Below are 21,283 nucleotides of genomic sequence, written 5' to 3'. Positions count from 1 at the left end.
GATCAGATGTGGCTATTGGAAATGTTGCACCTGCACTAGCTCTCGTCATAGTCCATGGCGCAGAACAGGATCCCCTGGTGCATAATTCATCTAACCTGACCACAGACATCTAAAATATGCCAGGTGAATTCCTCCCAAATATGTTTGTTTTTCCCTACTGATTGTGAAGAGGGCCTACTTTGCTCAGACAAATGTCCATTTGAAACCCTCTTGGATACTGTGTTTAGTTGGAGCCTTGGGGAGAGACTGTTTAGCATCTGCAGAAGCTCAGAGGGAACAGGAGACAAGACAAAAATCTTTGTGATGGTCCTCTACTTGTCTTGCCTGTACCTCATTGCCAATACCAGACTAAATAGTCTGGGGTCCGTATGCTCAGACTGTTTAAATTGGTGTACACATCTGAAGGAAATAGAATTACACTTGCTGAGACTAGGTGAGAGCCTGTGTAATTGGCATGTGCCAGATTTCTAAGTGTGAGAGGAAGAATTTCAGTCTTCCTAGTCTTCTTTAGTCATCTTCCCTTTCTTTGTAGCAGAGCTCCCACTCACTGTACTTTGCAAAGCTAACTGCAGGGAAATTGCAATATGTATGTTTACATGATGGTGCTTTTGTTTATGTAGATGTTCTTTATTGCAGTTTGATCCAAACGGATATTTATGGGCTCTAATTCACTTGATCTGTGTTGGTAAGTAATTTTCTTCCAGAAGAAGAATTAGGAAGAGTAAATGTGTTGGAGAAACCAGCTTTATTGTGAAGTTACTGATATTTGAGACTCTATATGTAAGAAATACTTGGAAAGAATGAAGATCAGTAAATATAAGAAAGTGCATTCTTTTTATAGCTTTTTTGTTGAAAACAACAACAGAACAAACTGCATATTGCAGTCTGTTAACAGTGGATGAGAAAATGCACATACAATTTTAATCAGCAGTAAGCTTTTCTGGTTGTTTTTTGATGGTTGCCTACTGAGAGAGACTTCTTTCTGACGGGAGAAGAAACATGAAAAAAACCCAAACAATAACTTGTACTTGGAGCTTTGTTGCACACACAGATTTTATTTAAAAACTGACAAAAATGTACTAAAATATCATGGACTATGGTCCCAGAGGAAGGATGTTGAAATGTTGGAGTTTTTTAGGCAATCATGTGAATTTTTTAAAAATTTTAACTATGAATTGCATAACCTATCAGGTTTTCATCTTTTTTTTCAGACCAAACGTTGATTTGGATATATCATAGTTGTTCCCTGAAAAGCTAGAAACAGTCAGACCCAGAAAATCTGAAGAAAACAGGAGTAGTAATATTTAACTAGGAGATTTCTGTCTTTTGGAGTATTTTGGTGGATAATAAGGGACTTGTATTTGATTTTTATCTCTCCTATATACTAAGTGAGTGACTCATGCATATGTTAAGTCTTGTCTGTAGTTTAGGGATGATTCCTTCTTTATTTCTTCTATTCATACTGTAAAATTTACAAGGTAGAGGTAATATGTTTATATGTATTCCTGTCTAGGGAGAGCTAGAGATCCCCATCTGAAATATTGTTAACATACAAATAAGAAACAGCATTAGGGGGAGTTTTTTGAGAAATATTATATGGTAAATGTTTGCTCATTGATATAAAAGTAAAAGCTATGGATTTTCCACTTCAAATTGTTGTTTTGTGTGATGAGTGATGTTCTTGCTTTCTCAAAGTCAAGGGGTCTCATCTGTAAAGCAGTGCTTGGTCACAGAGGTGAAAAATTTTGTAGAGACTCTTCAGAATGCTTCTTTGTATGTTTGAAATGTGTAGGAAGTGCCAACATAATGTTTATGCTCAAAATATAGCTGCCTTCCATTTCTCTTGTTTTTTGAGCGTTGTTGATATGGCTATTGGGAGTTATTTGCGTAATTAGATTTCCTATCAACTAAATGAAGGTGCTACAAGAAAGGGCAAACAGATAACTAACTTACTGCATAGTAAATCAAGACAGAGCATTACAGAAAGGATGTGTGTTCTACCCTTCAACTTGTCTAATGGAGGCAGGATTTAGGACAGCTATTTCATAGTGTTCCACTGGATTTACCTTTCCATATCCTGGTTTTCTCTGTGAATCAAAAACATTACCCCAAAGCCTTGAAGAAAGGGTCTGAAAAAAATAGAGCCTGAAGCTGTGTCATTTCTTCCTTGAGTGCTCAAATCTTTACCCAGGACAGAAATGGAAGCTAACAAGAGGTATATGGGTGGGTCAAGAATGTAAAAGACCTGGACACCCTAGAGCTGAGACAACTTTAAATAAGAAAAGCGGCTCAGAGCCAACAGCTCTATGTAGATGAACATATACATCATAGAACTTACCCCCAAAATGGTGTGGGCTGAAGAACCCATGCTGTGACACTTCTCTGTATGTATTTATACACAAAACCACACACACACACACACACACACACAGAGTCTCTCCTTTGTTGTTGCTGTGAGCTAGATGTCCTCAGAAAGACTAGCAGGACCACAAAGCATGATTGTGCTCAGAGCTGATAACACTTTGAAAACCATTAATTTGAAGCAGTAGGTTCATTTACTCATGGTTTAGGAATCCTTTGGGCTGTGTTGCTAAACTGTAATTCAGAGGGGTTCCATGTCTGCTAGTACCATGGCCAAACAAGCTGTTGTTTGTCAGAATGATTGCACGAGATGACAATTACACATGTCATTTCAATTACAGGGGCTTACAAGGTGTTTCACAAGTTGTGGAAACCTGGATCTTTAAGGTAATGTGTTTTCTTATTCTTTTATAAAGAGAAATGACTGTGATGCAGGGAGCTCTGCATGATCAGCAGGAGCTGGGCCACTCCTGGTTAATCATTAATGACTTCTCTTGCAAGACGAGCCTTATTTATTGTTGGTAACAACAGCATGTGGTTATTGATAGTTATATTGCTAACTGGAACATTGAATTAGTTTTAAACAGTCTTATCCAAGGGTGATGACTCAGCCCTGGAAAAAGAACCCCTAATTACTGGCACAGGTGTTAAGAGGAAATGTTAGTCTGTGTTCAAGTGGAAAGCTGCATGGTTTGTATCTGTCAGTATCTTCCTTTGTGACACAGTCTCAGAAGTTAAGCAGCTGGTGACTTACCACAGGATGGGAATGGCTGAGTACCTTAACACCTTGAAACCTTGCACTAATACCATGTGCATGTTAGAACTGCAACCACACAATAGAAGTCTGGGAATCAGGTGGCATTGCATGTTCACAGAATCCATAATCTGCAGTTTTCTTTATGGATGGAGATGGGTATGTTGAGACTGCATATGATGCATAATATATGTGCATGGATAGGCTTATTTATTTCAAAACCATTTTCCATCTCTGGTTAAATGGTCTAAATTTTCATCAGCCTCACTTTATCTTCACTTCTAATGAAACTCCTACTGACAGTAACAACAGAAATAATGTGTGGATCCTGTGTAAATCAATATATTGGTTAATTGATAATTAATTGATTGGTGTTGATAAAATTACTACTATATTTTGTGTGTAATGTATATAATTATAATATAATGTTAGTATTACCCAATACTTACTTTATTATATATTATATAAACTAATATAATGTAATATTACAGCACTACTGTATATTACTGATTTGTTACACCAAATGAAGTGCATTGCTAAAAAACCGCTTTTTTTCTTTCCCTCCTCTCCCAGTGATTTGGACCAACAGTACATCAACTATGTATTCAGGTAAAATGAATAAGTCTTTGATACACCATAGCTGGTTTTATGTGGTATATGTTTTCATTTTCAACTGTGCCTTATTGAAGAAACTTACAGCTACCACTATTTGAATGTACTTATTTAGCAGGACATTCACTGAAAAAACAGTGCTAAGCTGAATGGCTTAACAGCTGAATTTTTTGGCTCCAGTTGTAGATAGACGGGCCAATATACACCTGAGGAGGTATTGAGGTGTTAATTATGAATTTTTAAATCACCACGTGCACAAGTGATCTATCCCTTCCAGAAATAATATTTACTGTGTAACTCCCTGGCAATACCCCACTCCAGAAAATAAAACTTGTACAAAATTGCCAGAAGAGGAGATAGTGATTACAAAAGTACTGTGTGCAAAGAACATGAGCAGTAATTGATTTTTCAGAGTCCTGTTAGTGGGATTGAGTAATTCTGACTTTCAGTTGTTTTTCTGATTTGGAGATGTAAGAGTGACTTGTTATTTTGTAGCTAGTGAAAGACTCTGAGTCACTGACCAGATTCCCCTGCTTTTTAAAATCTTTTCATAAGTCTTTTCTTTGAAAAGTCACAAACCAGGACATTCAGTGTGCATGGCTTCTGCTGGGTTTTTGTGAGGCTTTATTTCAAGTAAGGCATCTAGAGACTTTCAATTCTCCCCCATCGAAATCACATCTTATACATGTTGGCCTCTTTTCTTGGGTTCATTCCTAAAGTCATTTGGGAACACTATGAAGTATGAATAATAAATTCAAAGAAATTCCTTCTGTGGTCAGAAGGAATGAAAGAGAGAGCATAAGTTGGGAATAAGCATAGCGAAAGTGAAGTTGTGCTAATTAATTTGATTAGATGGATAGATGCTCTTGTCTGACCACATGAAAGATCCTTGATAGAAGTACATCAGGGACACCAGTGTGGGATAGTTGCTTCCCTTCAATTCCCATTTATCTTTTGAGCATCATCAATTTAATAACAGTGTGTATGTCTTTCTGTCTTAGTTCAATCTCCTATTTCCATAAATAAGTAATGCAGGCCTCTGCTTTGCCTTTATGATTCACCAGGGTCCTATTAATGGACAATATCTGCATATCAGTTTGCCTGAAGTAGGTTCTTGTTTAAATCAGTTGTTGTTTTCCATCTACTATGAAATGCAAAGCAAATCAATTTCACACAAAGAAGCTAGGTGTGTTCATTGAAACTTTGGAAGAATTAGTAATGGAATTTGCAAATATGCTGCCACATGCAGAAATAACCTATGAAGTCTGGAATGAGATGTAGCTACTTCTCTGTGTTGAAGGGAAATCATGAACTAAGCAGTAAAATCAATTGATTTTTCATTTGGCAGCTGCCTGATTGTCTCTCAGTTGTCATTTTAGTTGAAAATTGCATCTAGGCCTGAACCTTAAATCCAGATTTTGGCCGAAGGTCTTAATCGTTCAACTTTGATTGAAAAGTCAGGGCTGGACTGCTTCTCTGTTAGTTCATGATCTTGGTCCTTTGAAGTCTGTGAACTTGTGTCCAGCAGAGAGCAGGAGTCCCACATTACATGGAAAGTATGATAATTTATTTGGAAGGGTTTGAAAGGGAGAAACTTTCCTTTGCTAAGGAACTGTGAGGTGCAGTGGTATATGTATTTAAAACTGTTCTTTTTGCAGAAAGCAAACTCAAAAACAATCCAACAATGGATTTATGCAAATTGGAAGATGTCTATTTTCAGAATCTGTTTAAGAGCAAAAATTTGTTGTCAAAGCTTCCAAAGTTTTTCCCCAAGAAGAGGCTTAAAGGTCTGCATAGCTTACAAGATGTTGGTACAAAGCAACCATGCTGGAAAACAGGTGGATTAAGGGAGGTAGCAAACGGGATGCTTAGTTGCTTGATTTGGGTCTGTGTGTATCTATATGTTTATGTATCTGTATGTATATATATTTCTATGTGGTAGAGAAGCTCACAATTTATAGCATTTGTATCTCATCTTGCCTAGGGAAAAACAAGCAGTTCCATGGACAATGGGAGAAGCGACATCTGAATTCTTTTAGAGTTTTGTTTATACAAAATAAGTAGCTAATGATGTTTGAAAGGGTATAAAATTTAGCAGAAATTCTCTCCTCCTCTGCAACCTCCATGATGTGTCACCTCCAGTGTCTAATGGGGCTGAAATTCTTCTGCTGCAGGAGGCACTGGCAGGGTTTGTCTCTGTGTGAGACCTCTGCACATGTAGTTATCTTGGAGATCACTCCTGCTTCACAAATCCAGATGAAGATGTTCAGTGTATTTGAGAGCTGTTTGGAGCTATGTAGACACAGCTTTACTACACAGACCTAATTTCTATAGAAAACAATCAAAGCTACTTTTAAATATCACTAACTAAAGGAACATTCTCTGAATGAACACTCACTCCTCACAGGCAGCTCTGGCTCAGAAATACTGTAGACCTAGATAATCTCTGTCAGAGGGTGCCCAGCACTAAATTTTGTGATTTAGAAGGTGTTAAGGTATTTGCTGCTTCCTCTTCTCAGGCCTTCTCAAGGACTGTTCTGACCATGACAGGATCTCAGTTCCACCTCCAGGACAGGACAGTTTAATGTGTACTGGAGGTCTTGTCTATACAAGCATGATTGTATGATTCCATAATTTATGAAGGAACTTGCTAATGTGGTATCAGTGCAACTTTATCCTCTTAACACTATTATCAATAGGTCTTTAAAGCTCCTTATTTCTAACCTAGATCAGACAGCTGACATGCAGCTGTGTGTGCACAGCCAGATAGTGTTTAGAATCATCCAATCTTTTAGATTGGAGAAGACCCTTAAGGTCATTGAGTGTATTAACCAAGCACTACCAAGCCCCCCACTGAACCTTGTCCCTAAGCACCACATATCTCTTAAATACCTCTAAGGATGGTGACTCAGATACTGGCCTGGGTAACCCATTCCAATGCTTGATTCCCAAGCCTTTTAGTGAAGAATTTTTTCCTAATACTTAGGAAAAATACATAGTATTATTGTAATAGATGCTGTTCAAAGTGTTTCTCAGTTCAGTATGAAAACACAGTTGTACTCTACTGAGTGTACAGACTGCCTGCATAGTGCATTTTAAAAGATCTGCCACAAATTACTGGATGTTAGGATCTACCAATATGTTAGAGTAAAAATAAATATATATATATAAAAGAGAAGGCTCAGTTGGATGCTTCCAGAAGTGCAACTAAAATGAGCAGTCTCCTAACATATGCTGTCCTTACACACCATGCACTGTTTCTTGTTTTAAAATCTGGAACAGTTTGGGAGAAAAGAACACCCTAAATAAATGTAGATGAATGGGAACTTTCCAGAATCAAACAGATCTGAAGAAATATTTGCTGATGTTGAAAGTCTGGCATTCTTCTCACTTCATCACTTCCAACATGATTATTCAGTGGCTTTTAAAAAAGGAGCCAGGCCAGGAACAAGTGTAGGAGGGAAAGCAAAGCTGTGCTATGCAGAGAAGGGAGGGGTAATGTTGCTTCTCAGTGCCCAGCCCCATCCAGTTCATCCCTCTCCCTTATGCTTAAGCATCTGGGGCAGGGAGGAAGAGAAGAAAATCAATGTACTTCCAAGATCCTGCCTCTAATCCTCCAATCCTCTTGATCCCACCTCTTTTTTATACTTCAGTATTGTATTTCTCTGTACTCTGACTTCTGCATTAGTGTTCTACTTCCTACTGTTTTTTTCTAATAATCTTACATTTTATTTTATTCCTTTCCGTTCCCCCACATTTTATCAAAGGAGGAGCCAGATTTCTCCCCCTTAGCTGGTGAGGGGTAGTAATGCCTGCCTGGCATGTTGAGGGAGACATAAATGTCTTAGAAGCAGATTGTACTTCCTCCTCTTGGGCTTTCTCCTATGCTGAGGCAGGTAGAGATATTTTACTTCTTGTGAAGAACCTGAAAGAAAGTTTCAGTACATCCCAATATCTGTCCCAGTCTGAAATTTGTTCACAAAGGCATGCCCAGATGGCCTGGCAGCCATTGGTGAGGAGAAAACAAATACAGGAGAATTTCAAATGGTGAATAAACTGCACTGACAAAGGTATGAGGTAAAGGCTCTACTCTATGCAGCAAAACTACATCTGGCTTCTGGAAGAGCTGCTAATCTGTCACTTTTGTGAATTAAAAATGCTGCAGTAGATTTTCTGCAATAGGAGAGGGCAGCTTTGCAGGCATAAATTGCTGTTCTTGCTGACAAAACCTCTTTTTAGCCAGAAGGGAAACCATGAGTGACCCAGCCCTCAGTGTTGAGTACAGGGGAAATAGAGAGGAGCAGAGAAATCCAGCACAGGGAATTTGGTTTTGCTGCAACCTCATATCCAGGCTGTCCTGCTAGAAACCTCTGAATCCCTAATCTGGTTTTACAGCATCATCGTGTCTTTTTTACTGATGCTTCATTCAAAGCAGAGCTACAGAGCAGCTGTGATGCCATCTAAATCCATTTGCCTTAACCTGCCCTATAGTTCACAATTAAGGTTTTGTTTTCTCCTGTTGCTTTGTTTGGACCAAAACCTGGAGTGTCTGTTAGGGTTATCAATTCCTGTTGGTTGCAGAAGGAAGTTCCTCTCTGACGATTTCCCAGACTCAGTGGGTTCTTGTTTAAAATGTAATAATTCAAAAAGCAAGAGGAGAAACATGGTTTAGCCTTACTTCCCATCACTGTTGATATAGTTTCACTTGCCCTGTCAGTCTCCTGTTTTCTCTGTTATTCAATCAAAAGCAGTAGACCTTTGCTTCCTTTTCTCTCTTTACCAGGAAACTGAAGATTTGGGCCTGTTTATTGTGAATTACTCTTGGCATACCTTTACAGGGAGGGCACCCCTGTTTGGAGAGGAGGGATAGGGCAAATTACCTATTATAAGTGGTCTGCTTAGCCTTATTGAATACCTTTGTGGCAATAACATCTTTTAAAAACATGTATAAATATTGAGAATGTGAACATTCTTTATTGTTTGATGCCTTTCAAAGACTTATGAAGTGTGAAGCCTGTCTGCTCCTCATAAACACTTTCCTTCTTCAGCCTATGAAGATCCATGGCTGATTTCAGTGACAAGCTTCCCCTCAGAGCTTCCTTGGCTGTGGGATTTTTGTCTTCTTTGCAGTTCCTTTTGCTGCAGGTGAATGATGCTGGACTTCACCAAAGCTTGCCAAGGGCAGGTCACCAAGCATGGAAGCTTGGTCATACAGAGAGCTGAGACCAGTTGTGAGTGAACAGGTTTGAAAACAGTAGCTGTATTAACACTGGAAAACAGAGCTAGCCTGGGATGCTTGAGCATTCATAACATTAATGAATGTCTTTTTACCACTGTAAGTACAGTGCCTGCTGCTTATCAAGAAGCAAACTCTCAAGATGCTATTTTCTTCTTCTTCCACTGACCAGTGGAAATGTTTGTCATGGATGTATGTTGCTGGTAACTGGAAGAAGCTCTAGTTCTACAGATATGCACGATTATCCCATCTCACAGCACCCCAGAATCTAGATGAATGGGAACTTTCCAGAATCAAACAGATCTGTAGCCTTCTAGCCTTAGAAGCAATTTGGAATGAAAAATTTGAAAAAGAAAAAAAAAAAAGAAGATAAATTTACAAGAAGAATCAGTAACACTAAAAAAGGCTCTGTACAACCTATACCACAAATTCAAAAGGTGAGGTCTTTGTAAGACCTCAGAAAACTTTAGTGATTATACTTCAGATAAAGTACAGGTCAGAGCTGGTTTTCTTGTTCATTTGTATCCGAACAGTGTGAATCACTCCAGCTGGTACTTGGTTTTATTTTCATGTATTTTTAAACTTGTATAAATGCAATATTCAGCACAATATGGAACAACAACCATACATTGCAACTTTGGTGGTTTAAAAATGGGACATTAGGAAAAACTTCTTTGCTAGGAGGGTAGAACAGCCCTGGGACAAGTTACCCAGAGAGGTGTGGAATCTCTATGCTGGTAGGTTTTTGAGACAGATCTTTTTGAGGCAGAACCAGAGGCCATGATCAAATATTTGTGATAGTTCTGCTTCAGGTCAGAAATTTTATTAGGTGACCCTGACATTCCTTTCTAATCAACTTTTGTTTTCTTTTTCTTTTCTTTTAATTGATACTTGTGTCTCACTCATTCTATTTAACTGGAATAATTTTCACCATGAAAAAACAAACAAAAACCACAAACATGTCAATTTATAGCCTTCAGCCCATGTCATAGATTCTGTAGTATCCAATTAATTTTTATTTTTTTTAGTGTAGTGCTGTTGGCCTCTGCATCCCATCCAGCAGGTAAAGTGAACTGAACTCTCTGAGTTCTTCCTTTTTTAGATTTCCATATTGTTTTTACTTTCTATGCATGTTTTTAGACATCAAACCCTTAGGATTTTAGCCCTGAATATGATCAATACTATGTTATCATGTAGGAAGAGGAGTGAGGGGTATATAACTTGGTGTAAGTTGCATATTTCCCAATACCATTCTTAGCTGTCCTTTGCAAACAAGCAGATGACAAATAACAGTTTTTGAGGTGGTGCTTGGTAAAGAACAATGATTCTCTATGTCAACATATCCTCTTCAGAACAATGTCCCAGCAGTCCATATAGAACTGAGTTTCCTTCTCTGTATTGTCCTCAGTGCTATACAGAGTTTTTATTTTGTTGCTTTCATAACACAGATCCCATTGCTTGGGCCCATGGCAGGATTTGAAGTAGCAGCACATCAGGTTGTATAAAAGGAGAAATTTAGTGGTTTATGGTGGCTAATATTCCTACCTTCTGGTGTGTCCATAATTGTGAGGGTAAAGGTGATCATCTGTTGTTTTCATTAGACATTTGTTCAGTCAGAACAACTAAGGAAGCATTTAAAGAAACATAAATTCCCCCTTTTTCCTGGTGGTGCAGATTGTGCATATAAGAAACCCCCACCAGGACAGACATACATGTTAAGCCAAACAGCCCTGCATTTCAAAAAGTGAAAGATGGAGCTTCATGCAAATCTGTAGAGCCTGAAGGCCAGAGAACTCGTGGAGTTGCCACCAAGGGGAACCAAGGCCGAGGTTCCTAGAAATGCAAGTACTCAAGAGCTCTGCTTAGACCTAGGAGAACTATTTAACCTCTCAACGTGCTCTGTGTTACAGAGTTCAAATGCCAGAGGGGGAAACAGCCACCATATGTCTGTGTTTCCTGTTGTTTCAGTAGGAGCTATCACATGCTGTGTAATAAAAGAAGTGGATATGATACATGTCTGTCCACTGGCAACTGTTGCTTAAGCAGGACCTTCTGAATACTGGCAAAGAATACTCTTAGGTATCCCTTTTCCCTTTTTCAACCGAAGGCAAAAACTAGCTAGAAGCAAGGTCAGAGAGAAATCATTAAACACACCAGAAATGTGGAAAGCATCATAAATGAAAAGTCAGCCAGCTGTAAAGGCTCAAAGGAATGTTAAACTAGTAATGTTCATGTAATTGCTGTTGCACTACTTGTAACAGTGAGTAATTTTTTCCCACCATGTACTGAGTGTATTGCTTTGTCCCTCAGGTGATCTCTTCAGTGCCTTGGATTTTCCATTCCTGTATTTCTACAGGTTTCATAGCAGCTGCTGTGCCAGGTAACCTCTCTATAATAGGTCATGTAAATGTTTTCAAAATAAGATATTCAATTGATGTCCAGCCTATACTCTCAGTTAAAATCTTTGTAGCGTGTAAAGCTTTACTTATACTAGTTTCTGCTGCCATAAGCCAGTAGAATTGCAATGAATAAATCTTTCCATGTCTGTGGATATGCATTAGATGGCATGAGATTCAGATGTGCTGACAGTATATGTGTCCTTGAGTGAATGCATTCTGATTGTGAGAGTTCCCAGTCACCATTAAAATGTTTACCCAATGTAGCAAAGCTTTGATACATAGCATCTCTCAAATGCTTCTGAAGTCAGATTATCCACAGTTTGCTGTTTGCAGCAATTACTGAGTATTAGTCTTCAGCAGTATATGGGTGTCCGCGGATTTATTTGCCTGTACATCTTGTTATTTGGCAGAATGCTGGTTTGGGTAAAAAGGAAAAGCTTTAACAATAGTTTCATTATTTTCAGTAGCAAAAGTTCACTGCATATTTGCATAATTCTCACAGGACAACAGAAATATGTTTCCCATAGGTGCTATTTTTTTTTTTAAATCCTGTCTTTCCCTCCCCAGTCTTTTACCAAATTAAAATATTTTTAAGAGGGTTTAAAAGATATTTTCATGTTAACTAATGGCAAAAATATTTCCTGATAATGATTTTCTGACTTGTATCTGTATTTTCTGTTGAAAGGGGATATTGAGAATGATTGTTAAATAATTTCCAACGTACATAAGTTTTTGTTATGTTTTTCCAAGTGTGGTCTATTCACACTGCAAGTAACTCACAATTAAGTATTCTGTAGGTAGGTGAAATCTGTTGTTCTTGAAGGTGAGGTCTGTCTGCAGGCACTAATAGATATCTGTCTACCCCAGATATTCTTCTCATTCACTTCATTAGAACTTTACTTCTGTAGTAGCTTCCCACTTCTGTTTCTATGGGCCCACCTTCATGTGGTAGTAAGATAGCACTTCAAACTGCAGGAAGAGGAAAGGAATGGTTAGATGGAGAAACAAGCACCTCAGTTTCTCTCTTCCATTTTATAACCTAGTGTCTTTGTAGATATGTGGGATTTGGAGGAAAACCTGTGCAATGTAAGGTAAGGGCAATTGATGCAGCTAAATCTACTGCCTCTGCAGTGTCTGAAGCATCAGCAGTAAAGTGCAAAGTTCTCAAATTATTAAATGAAATAAATTGGTGTTAATTGTGGCATCAATATTTTAGGTATTATAATTTTCTGTTTCACATTTTTATCTCTTGAATTGCACTAAATATCTTCAAATCTCCATGACTGAAAGCCCTTCACAGCAGGGCAGAAGATTTGGAATAAACTTAAACTATTGGACTCTTAAAAGAATGGGCAATGTTGGTTCATTGAACTCATTTTTCAGAGTGGAATGCTCTACTGCCCAGCACTGCATCCTCTGCAACAAGTTGCTGAGTTTAGGCCTGTCTTTTATCATCAAAGCAGCATCTGTTTCCTTGGCTTCAGACTTCACACACATCCTAAAGGATCTTGTGTTATGGCTCAGTGCAAAAATTCTTAATGCCTTCTACTCCTGGGAAGTAATCTTACCCTGCTGCTTGGTGCCTGTAGAGACATGCAGCTGAGATGGAACTTGGCCACATGTATTGTGCAGGGAACATCACTTGACTGATAAAGTGGATCCCAGCACAGAACTTCTGACCTGAGGAGCCACCATTTTCCACCCTTCCTGCTGCTGTAGAGAGGAGACAAACTGCATGGCATCACTATCCAGAACAGCATACCCTCTCTGAATACCAAGGCACTTTTTGCTTCACCACCTCTCTGCTGTGTTGATCCTATCTGCTTTCCCATGCAGCTTCCCACAGCACTTTGTAATTTCTTATGCTTCACAGTAATTTGTGCCTTACATATTTTGAAGTCCCTTTCTGTTCCCTGCTTGCTGGTTTACACTGTTCCACTGGTTCACAATCAGTGGGTTGTGCATATGTCACAAGTGAAACAAAATCCAGAGGCAAACTTCATAAACTCCATAAAGTCTGGTGAGAGATGGAACAGAATTTCCTTAAGGGTAGTCTTGGCTACAGGAGTGCTGGGGACTGCTGTCCTGTAAGACTTGAGAATCAAAATTCTCTTAATCGTCAGCAGAAAACTTCGGAGTATCCTGTTCCCAGCACTACTGAACCATCTATTTGTTAGACAGTAGAGATTTATTTGACTTCCTAATTGGAATTTAGGCTTCATGAAGTTTAAGCATCTTGAAAGCTTCAGGCAGAAACTTTCCAGTGGTTATTTTTTTCAGTTCGAGGCTCTGTGGAGGTTGAACTGGGTTAGGTGCCAAATATGTGTGGTTCCCACTGAAATTAACATTGTTGTTATTCAGAGCCATTTCAATGTCTGAAGTTAATATTTCACCTCATGTTTTCAATAATCTCTACTTTTCTGATTATGCAAGTGCATTAGAGACCAGCCATAAGAATGTCAGACTTACTTTATTCAGATTCTAGTCACTGACTGAACAAAACCCTAGATGTACTGGACATAATGTAAGCTTCTCGTCCACCAGCTTTCTTTCTCCAAATGGGATTAACACTGCAGTTCTTCATTAGGAAACCCAAGATGCCTGTAAGAGGTTGTTTAGTTGAAATTAAGAGATTTTATTAACAAGTTTTCCCCATCCCTTGCAGTGGACTATTGGGATTCTTTCTGATGTTGCACACAGTGAAGCTAAAAAGCAGCACAACCTCAGGGCAATATGCAGCCTGGAGTTTTCTTGCAAAGGTAAGAGAAAGACCCTCATGGGAACACAGTGGATCTGTGTATCTCTCAGGAGAACTGAGGAATTTCTGCATCTCTCTCTTGCTATTCCTCCTTGATACTTCCTTGGTCCTGTCTGTGCAACCTGCATGTAGAGCTGAGGCCACAAATATCAGGTGTGTAATATCCCAGGATAATTATGTGACATGAAACACTTTGTGTAGACTGAGTCTGATAGAATTGGGATGATTATTGCAGCTAAGGATTTGGACTACTGAATCCCAGTAATACAAGCCTATACATTTCAAAGGTGTTTTTGGAGAATACTCCTTCTGTGAGTATGTGCCCCAGCCATTGTTTGCAGTGTGTCTTTCCTGAGCCAAGAGTTCCAACTGATTCCCTGAAGTTCAATACCAGAACTATCACTGTTTTTGTTGCAGAAGAAAGCTGAGGATGTCATTTGCCTTGACATTACCAAGGCTTTTGATGGTATGTCCCACAATATTATTATATAGAAATTAGACTACTACAGTCTGGATGGGCAGACAACTAGATGGGTAAAAGAAATGGTTGGAGGATCAGGTTCAGAAAGTAGAGGTTAATGATTCCTACTCTAATTGGAGTCTTGTGATAAGTGGAGTTGCACAGGGATCTGTCCTGGGTCCTTTCCTATTTAGCACTCTTCTTATTGAAGCATGAGAAGTAAGAGAGTGCTCTCACATTACCAAAGGGCACCAAACTGGGAGGACCTGTTGGGATAGGGTTGCCTTCCAAAGGGATCTTGACAGGCTGGAGGAATGGGCCAATAGAAATCTTAGAAAATTCATTGAGGGCAGATGTGAAGCCCTGCACATGAGAAGGAGGAGTCAGTGGCAAAAATAGAACCTGAGGACTGCGCAGTTGGGAAGCAACTCTGTGGAAAAGGACCTGGGATTTTGGTAGACAGCAAGCAGGACAAGATGCATTGGTGTGCCCTAGCAGCTAAAAAATCCCAAAGTATCCTGGGCTGTACTTATAATAGGATAGACAGTAAATTCGTGGAAGTGATCATGACCCTCTCCTCAGCACTTCTTAGTCAACATCTGGAATAGGGAGCCTTGTTTTAGGCCCCTGAGTACAGGGAAGATATTGATAAACTGGAAGGAGTTCGGCAGAAGGTTGCCAGGAAAGTCAGGGGACTGGATTACTTGTATTTTGGGGAGTGGCTGCTGGACCAACCTTGTTCAGTCTGAAGAGGGACATCCTTGGGAGCACCTAAGAAAGAGCAGCCACCTAGTAGCTATGGAGAAACCATTCATAAGACAGATCCAGTCTATTCACAGTGCTGTGTAGGGGTGTAAAATAAACAAAGAGGTTCTGATTAGGTACAAGGGAAAAGTTTTTCACCCCAAGGACAAGTCAGGCAAGGGCAGAGGTTGCCCAGGAAGGCTGTGCTGCTTCCGTCTTTGAAGGTTTACAAGACCCAACTGGATAAAGCCTTAAGCAATCCAGTCTGACCTCCTGAGGTCCATTCTTTCTGGAATTATACTATGATCTGTGGATCTGGGGTCTGGCTGTACTTGATTTAAGATATTAACAACTCAGTTTTTAAGTTCTTTGTGGTGAATGCAGTCAAAAGAGCTTGTCAGTCTCATTTTCCCCGGTTAGATTTTACTTTGTTTTGTCACTTTCAGCCAGGTCATCAGAAAACCACAACCTTATGATGTGGTTTGTGATCTCACCTTTCCTACTACAGTGAATGAAGTTGTTACATTATCAACCCCCCACCTCCCCCACAAACTGTAGATCTGCATAATATGCTTCTTTAGAAACTGTAGTGAAATCAGTCTGTTTTTTCTGGGAATAACAAGAGTGAAGTGATATGACTTAGTTTGGGCTTTACAAGCTGTTCCCCACTGTACAAGTCACATAGCCTTTCTCAGTAGTTTGAAGTTCTTCCAAATGTTCTGGCTGTTCAGATTTTAGCACCTTAGCCTTTTTCTTGCTCCTTAGTAGTAAAGCCAACTAATCTAAAACTTCCTCTTGAGTATTTTTTGGGGTGCTTTGATTTTTTTTGTTTTAGCAGGCTTTTTGGTTGTGGGGTGGTTTGCTTGTTTGTTTTTGTTATTTTTTGTTTGGGGTTTGTTTGTTTGGGGGGTTATTTTTTGTTTTGAGCATTTATTTTTTTTTTTTTTTTTTGTTGGTTTTTGTTTAACATTCTGGGTTGGAGATTGGAATAACTGCTCTGCTAGTAGGTGTTGTTAATGAAGGTAAATGGTTTTACATGTGGTATTTATGACCTACTGGAAAAAAATTCAGGCAAAGATGAGTTGTGAAATATATTTTAAGAAGATTTGCGTCCATCCCAGCTGAAGGGGATCAGAGCCATAAAGTCTGGACTGGATCAAAGTTTTCCCAGAGTTCAAGTGTTTCTAGATTTGGGGGGGGGGGGGGGGTTTGGCCATCTCTAGACATTAGTGATATAAAATTTGTTCTAGCCACCATTGTCAATGAAATTATATGCCTTCATAGCAGTTAAAAACTTGTCCTTGTGTCACTGGGAGAATTTAATCTGTTAAATTCTTTAGCCTTAGAAGTGTGTGCTTTTTAATGTTCATGGTTTAATTATCTTGCTTGGAAGGTTTTTTAACAGAGCAATTAGTCCTTTTCCTGTTGTAGCCTCTTACCCAGTGCTCAAATTATATGTCTTATCTTGAGTTTGAAGAGGGCAATAATAATGAAGACATGAGATCTGTCTGTAGCACTCAAAATTTTATCAGCACTAGCAGTTTCCCTAATGTCTTACACAAGTGTTTTAAAGCTTGCTATGTGACTTATTTTAGGGTTCTACCATACCCATCTAAGGGTGCATGAGGAGCATGGAGGAACTGCTGCTCCAAGTGCTGAAAGGCAGCTGATTTGGGGTTAGAAATCAGTGAATGCTTGAAAACTTTGGAAGGACCATACATCAGTTTTAGAACAGGGATCAAAGCAGAGACAGACACAGACAGGCAGAAAGCAAGAGCTGAACTGGAGCTTGCCTTAAGGGTAGGGGCTGATCTACTAGCTCCCAAAAAGTTCTCCCAAGGAACTGTGTATCTACAAGGAACTATAAATTTATGTACTGTGGAGTTAAGATTTGAGTTCCATCTGTCTGATCAATACTACTTCCTGCAGGTGTTTGAAAATGTTAAAACTACCTACTAATCCAGCTCATTGCCCAGGGTATGAGGGCTGTGTCAGTCACATCTTAAATCATTGTAAGTGCTGAAAAGTAGCATTTAACTAACACTGTAAAAATCTGTTTAAGTCTAAGTGTCTGACTCCCTTAAAAAAAAAAAAAAAAAAAAAAAAAAAAGGAAGTTAATGTGGATAAAGAATAAAGATAGAAAGTATTTGTATCTGGACTTGCAGAATGGGATCCAGTGGAAAAAAAAATCACCTCTGGTCGAAACAACAGCTTTGTGTTCCCACATGAGCATTTTTCTTGGATTGAGTAGTGCCCTAGATCATCCTCTTAATCTCTCAGACTGACTGGAGTTTTCACCAGCAGTTGGAAAGGAGCAGCGTTTGAGGCCAGAATATGTTTATCTTGCAAATGAGCCAAGAAAGGAGAATGCTGTAGTCCTCAGACAGCAGCACAGGCCTCTAGGGAGGTGCAGAGAATCGGAAAATCTGTTTTCCATTTGGATGCTTTGTACCTATGTGATGGATGAGCTGGGGCTGAGATCGTTGTCACGGCTTCATTTCCAATAAATTAACCATGAGATCTGATCGGCTCCGCTTTGCACATCCGAGCACGCATTCTTTGTGAAGCCCACATATTTGGCCTCCCTGCCCTCTAATTTTTCATTCACTTAAAAACTGGAGCTGGGTAGTAACTTGTTGTTATGATCTTTACTTTGGCTGCAGAAACTTAATCAATGCATGAGGTTTTTAAATTCTTCCCTGTAATGATTTCTGACAGCTTTCATGTCAGAGCACTGCTTTGTACAGAGGCAGATGAAGCATAGGTTTTGTCTGTGTATTAAGTCCTGTGTGATAATTATAGTGAAAAATGCTCTCTGCACTTTTTCTGTGAAAGCAAATAGTGTATGTGTTAGTCATATCTGTACACATTCCTGAGAAATGCAAAAAATATCAGTGAAGTGATCTGTATAAAAAAATGTTTCTAAGAAGTCCAAGAAATATGAAATGCTTTGTCATAACCTTGCACAGATTTAATCCCCAGAAGAGCAAGGATTTGAAGCTGTACTGAGATTTCTTGTTTTAATTTGGAAGCTGTGCTAGTATCATGGGTCATGTACTGAAAAGAAAAAACTGGAGATGCTCATAAATACAGACAGAGGCATCTGGTGAGAATGCTAATGAGCTCTAACAATGCTGTCAGTGAGTTTGTTTTGATTAAGGTTGCCAATCTATATCTGGTGATGAAGCCTATTAGGGTCTCTAAAAGTTAACCAGCAGAAATAATTTAAATCATTATTAGAATGGAAAAATGCAGCTAGATACTAGGTACTTATGAATTCATATTCCCATATTGTGTTTAGTGTTATCCTAACAAACTTGTAGTAGGGAATTCAGCTTGTTTCCAGTTGGAACCTATTGAAGCAGCTTTTATAAACAGGGAGAACAAATGGGAAGGTCAGTGGATTTTGATTTCTCTTTTTCTTCCTTCCTCACCTGAAGAAAGGAAATTGAATAAATGAAATTAAGTTGCATTGAGGTTTACTGATTTTCCTATGCATGGGTTGGAAGGAAATACAGAATAATGGGATCAGGAGTATGCAACTATTTTCTCTATAAACATCCCAGGCACTATTATGTAACCTCTAATTTATCTGAGCAGTGTTGGAGGCTCCCTAATACATAAAAGCATCCTCTGACAGCTGCTTTGGTTCCTTGTTTGTTAGCTTGAGATGTGTATGCCCCAGGTCATCCTGTGTTTAATACTGGCTGCCAGACATTGCGAAAGCAGCTTTGCAGGAGTGTCTGAAAGCATCTCTTATCTGTGGGTTCTGTGTACCAGCTGTACTTATACCCCAGCAGGTTTAGTCTTCCCCCCCAAAAATAAAAGGGCTGTTCAGAATCCCTCCTGCTATTCAGAATGACTCCTCTAGTCTTGGATTTTATATTTTGTGCCTGTGGTTTTGCTTCTTTGCTCCCCATGGTGTCTTGAAGAGAATGGATAGACTAGATCCCTCTTCATGTCAGTGCAAAAATCATTGATGATATCTATCTTAATGGTTGGAAAAGTACTGATGTTTTTATTAAAGCAGAAATTCTCTTTTTTCTGCTTCTCATAAAATGGAGAGGGCACAACTGCAGGTCGTCTGGGGCTTCTAGCCTTGTTATACTCACTGCACCTCTCTTTACATACAGCATTTCACATGAGAATTTTATCTGCTGTAATTCCAGGGGCAAATCAAGAGAAATAAAAAAAGAATTCATGCTTTTCCACATTGTTGCAATCTTAAAGCCTCTGCCAAAACATGTGCTTCAATTTGTATCCCTTTTAATTCCTCTCTCACTGCTGATTAGCATGCAAGTGCTAGAAAATATTCTGCTGGGGGCTATTTACTTGCAGGAAATTTTTAAAAGAGTCCTACCATGGGTACCTTCTGAACTAAATGCCTCTCCCTTGTTCTTCTCTGCCTTAATGGAACAGAATTCTGGAATTAAAAAGTCCGTTTAAAAATTGTATATGTATATCATAACCAGAACAAGAATGTGTTTGGTTTTCTGGCACTTGCCCACTTGGTTATATTGTAGACTAAAGTAGTGTCTTCTTTGCATGCTACTGGCTCAGGCAAAAGTGACAGTGAGATTCTTGGCTGAAAATTCCATTGCTTTCTTGGCTTGGACCTCATAAAGCTTTAGGCAAAAATGTCATAAACTCTCATTGAAGTTCCATAAACACAGTGTGTTTTTCTATGGCAAAGATCCTGCACTTTGTGCAAGACTGTCTCAAGATCTCTGCTCACCCAATCTGGAAAAACTGTGCAGCTGCAAGCCAAAACCTGAAAGAGAGGAAGAATTGTGTCTTAGACCCATCTGGACTCTACTGGTAGGAGCTCTTCGTGGCACCAGTGTGGTTAGATGTGCATCTTTAATCAGAGAGGGAGGTTCTGTGACCCTGAAGTTTTCAAGGATTCCAAGAAGCAGTTCATAAAAGTAGAATTGAACTTGTTCCATCTACACACCTTGTGCACTGTCATGCATGTGGATGTGTACACATATATGGATAAAGACAATTAAAAATTGTAAAAATCCTTATTGCTTTGTGATTAGTCCTCACTGTATGAAGTATGTACATTTATTCTTGCTACACAGAGTTGATTCCTGTGAGTCACCAGGGGGGCTATGCAAATACCTTGGAAAAGAAAATGTGTTTCTCAGCTGTGCTTCAAGCAGAGAAGGCAATCAGTGTGAACTTCACAGCATTGTAAGGGTCTGTAAAAAAGACTAGTTGCTGAAACCTTAAAAATACCAGTTTTTGGGTAGTTTCCATAGAGACAGCTTCATAGTTATATTGTAGCAGCCAAACTAATTACACCATATAATTACTGGGGAGACATCAGTCTCCATAATAATTTCATTGTATGCTACATGGCCACTGAGCTAAGTGACACAGGCTCCCTGGGGCACTGTTGCAATTTAAGGAAGCTGTCTTGTAAGAACAGCTGAGACTTGTTGGAGATTTTGAATTGCCAGGTAGTGGAAAATTTCAATATTGTGAGGGTGGTGTAAATATCTGCAACTGTGTATCCACTGAAGAAGCCAGCTACACACCTTTTGGGCTTGACATGGTCACACAACATTATTGTGACTTGGGGGTGGTATTGCAGGACAATTTTCAGCTGCACTTAGTATAATAAATCCAGTCTCAGCAGACATTATCTTTGAGCCCTAAGAGGTGTTCCAAAATAGTTTGTTTCCTTTTATCTATTATGATATCCATTTGAAGTGTATGTTTGGTACTGGCATATTCTTTAATGTAAAGCTAAAGGCAGTACTGTGAACTTGGAGTAAGTCTCTGGAAGATAATTTTTCATTCCTAGCCTTGAGAAACCATCTCTATATGCTTGACAGTACAAAACAACAGTTCAAAAGTAAATTTTTTTCAAATCTAGCAGAATTTCAAATTGCAGAGAAAGCAGGTTTATTTGTTCCTCTGCATAATAAATTCCTATTCTCCCATGTTTTT

At 39.0% G+C, this 21,283-nt stretch overlaps 1 protein-coding gene across 1 annotated transcript in view; it reads left to right on the top strand.

The window, feature by feature from the left end:
* The window catches only part of TMEM241 (transmembrane protein 241), a 55,776-nt gene that overhangs the window by 16,891 nt on the left and 17,602 nt on the right, over nt 1-21,283 (top strand). The window contains exons 8-13 of the mRNA XM_083878851.1: nt 637-685; nt 2,703-2,748; nt 3,689-3,724; nt 9,992-10,026; nt 11,274-11,343; nt 14,028-14,121. Coding sequence (XP_083734977.1) covers nt 637-685; nt 2,703-2,748; nt 3,689-3,724; nt 9,992-10,026; nt 11,274-11,343; nt 14,028-14,121 — 330 coding nt within the window. The remainder of the gene's footprint in view (nt 1-636; nt 686-2,702; nt 2,749-3,688; nt 3,725-9,991; nt 10,027-11,273; nt 11,344-14,027; nt 14,122-21,283) is intronic.

The sequence above is a fragment of the Zosterops lateralis genome (assembly GCF_965231275.1).
Source record: "Zosterops lateralis genome assembly, chromosome: 1".
Lineage (NCBI taxonomy): Eukaryota > Metazoa > Chordata > Aves > Passeriformes > Zosteropidae > Zosterops > Zosterops lateralis.
The sequence above is the reverse complement of the archived record's forward strand: the minus strand, read 5'-3'. Positions and strand labels throughout refer to the sequence as shown.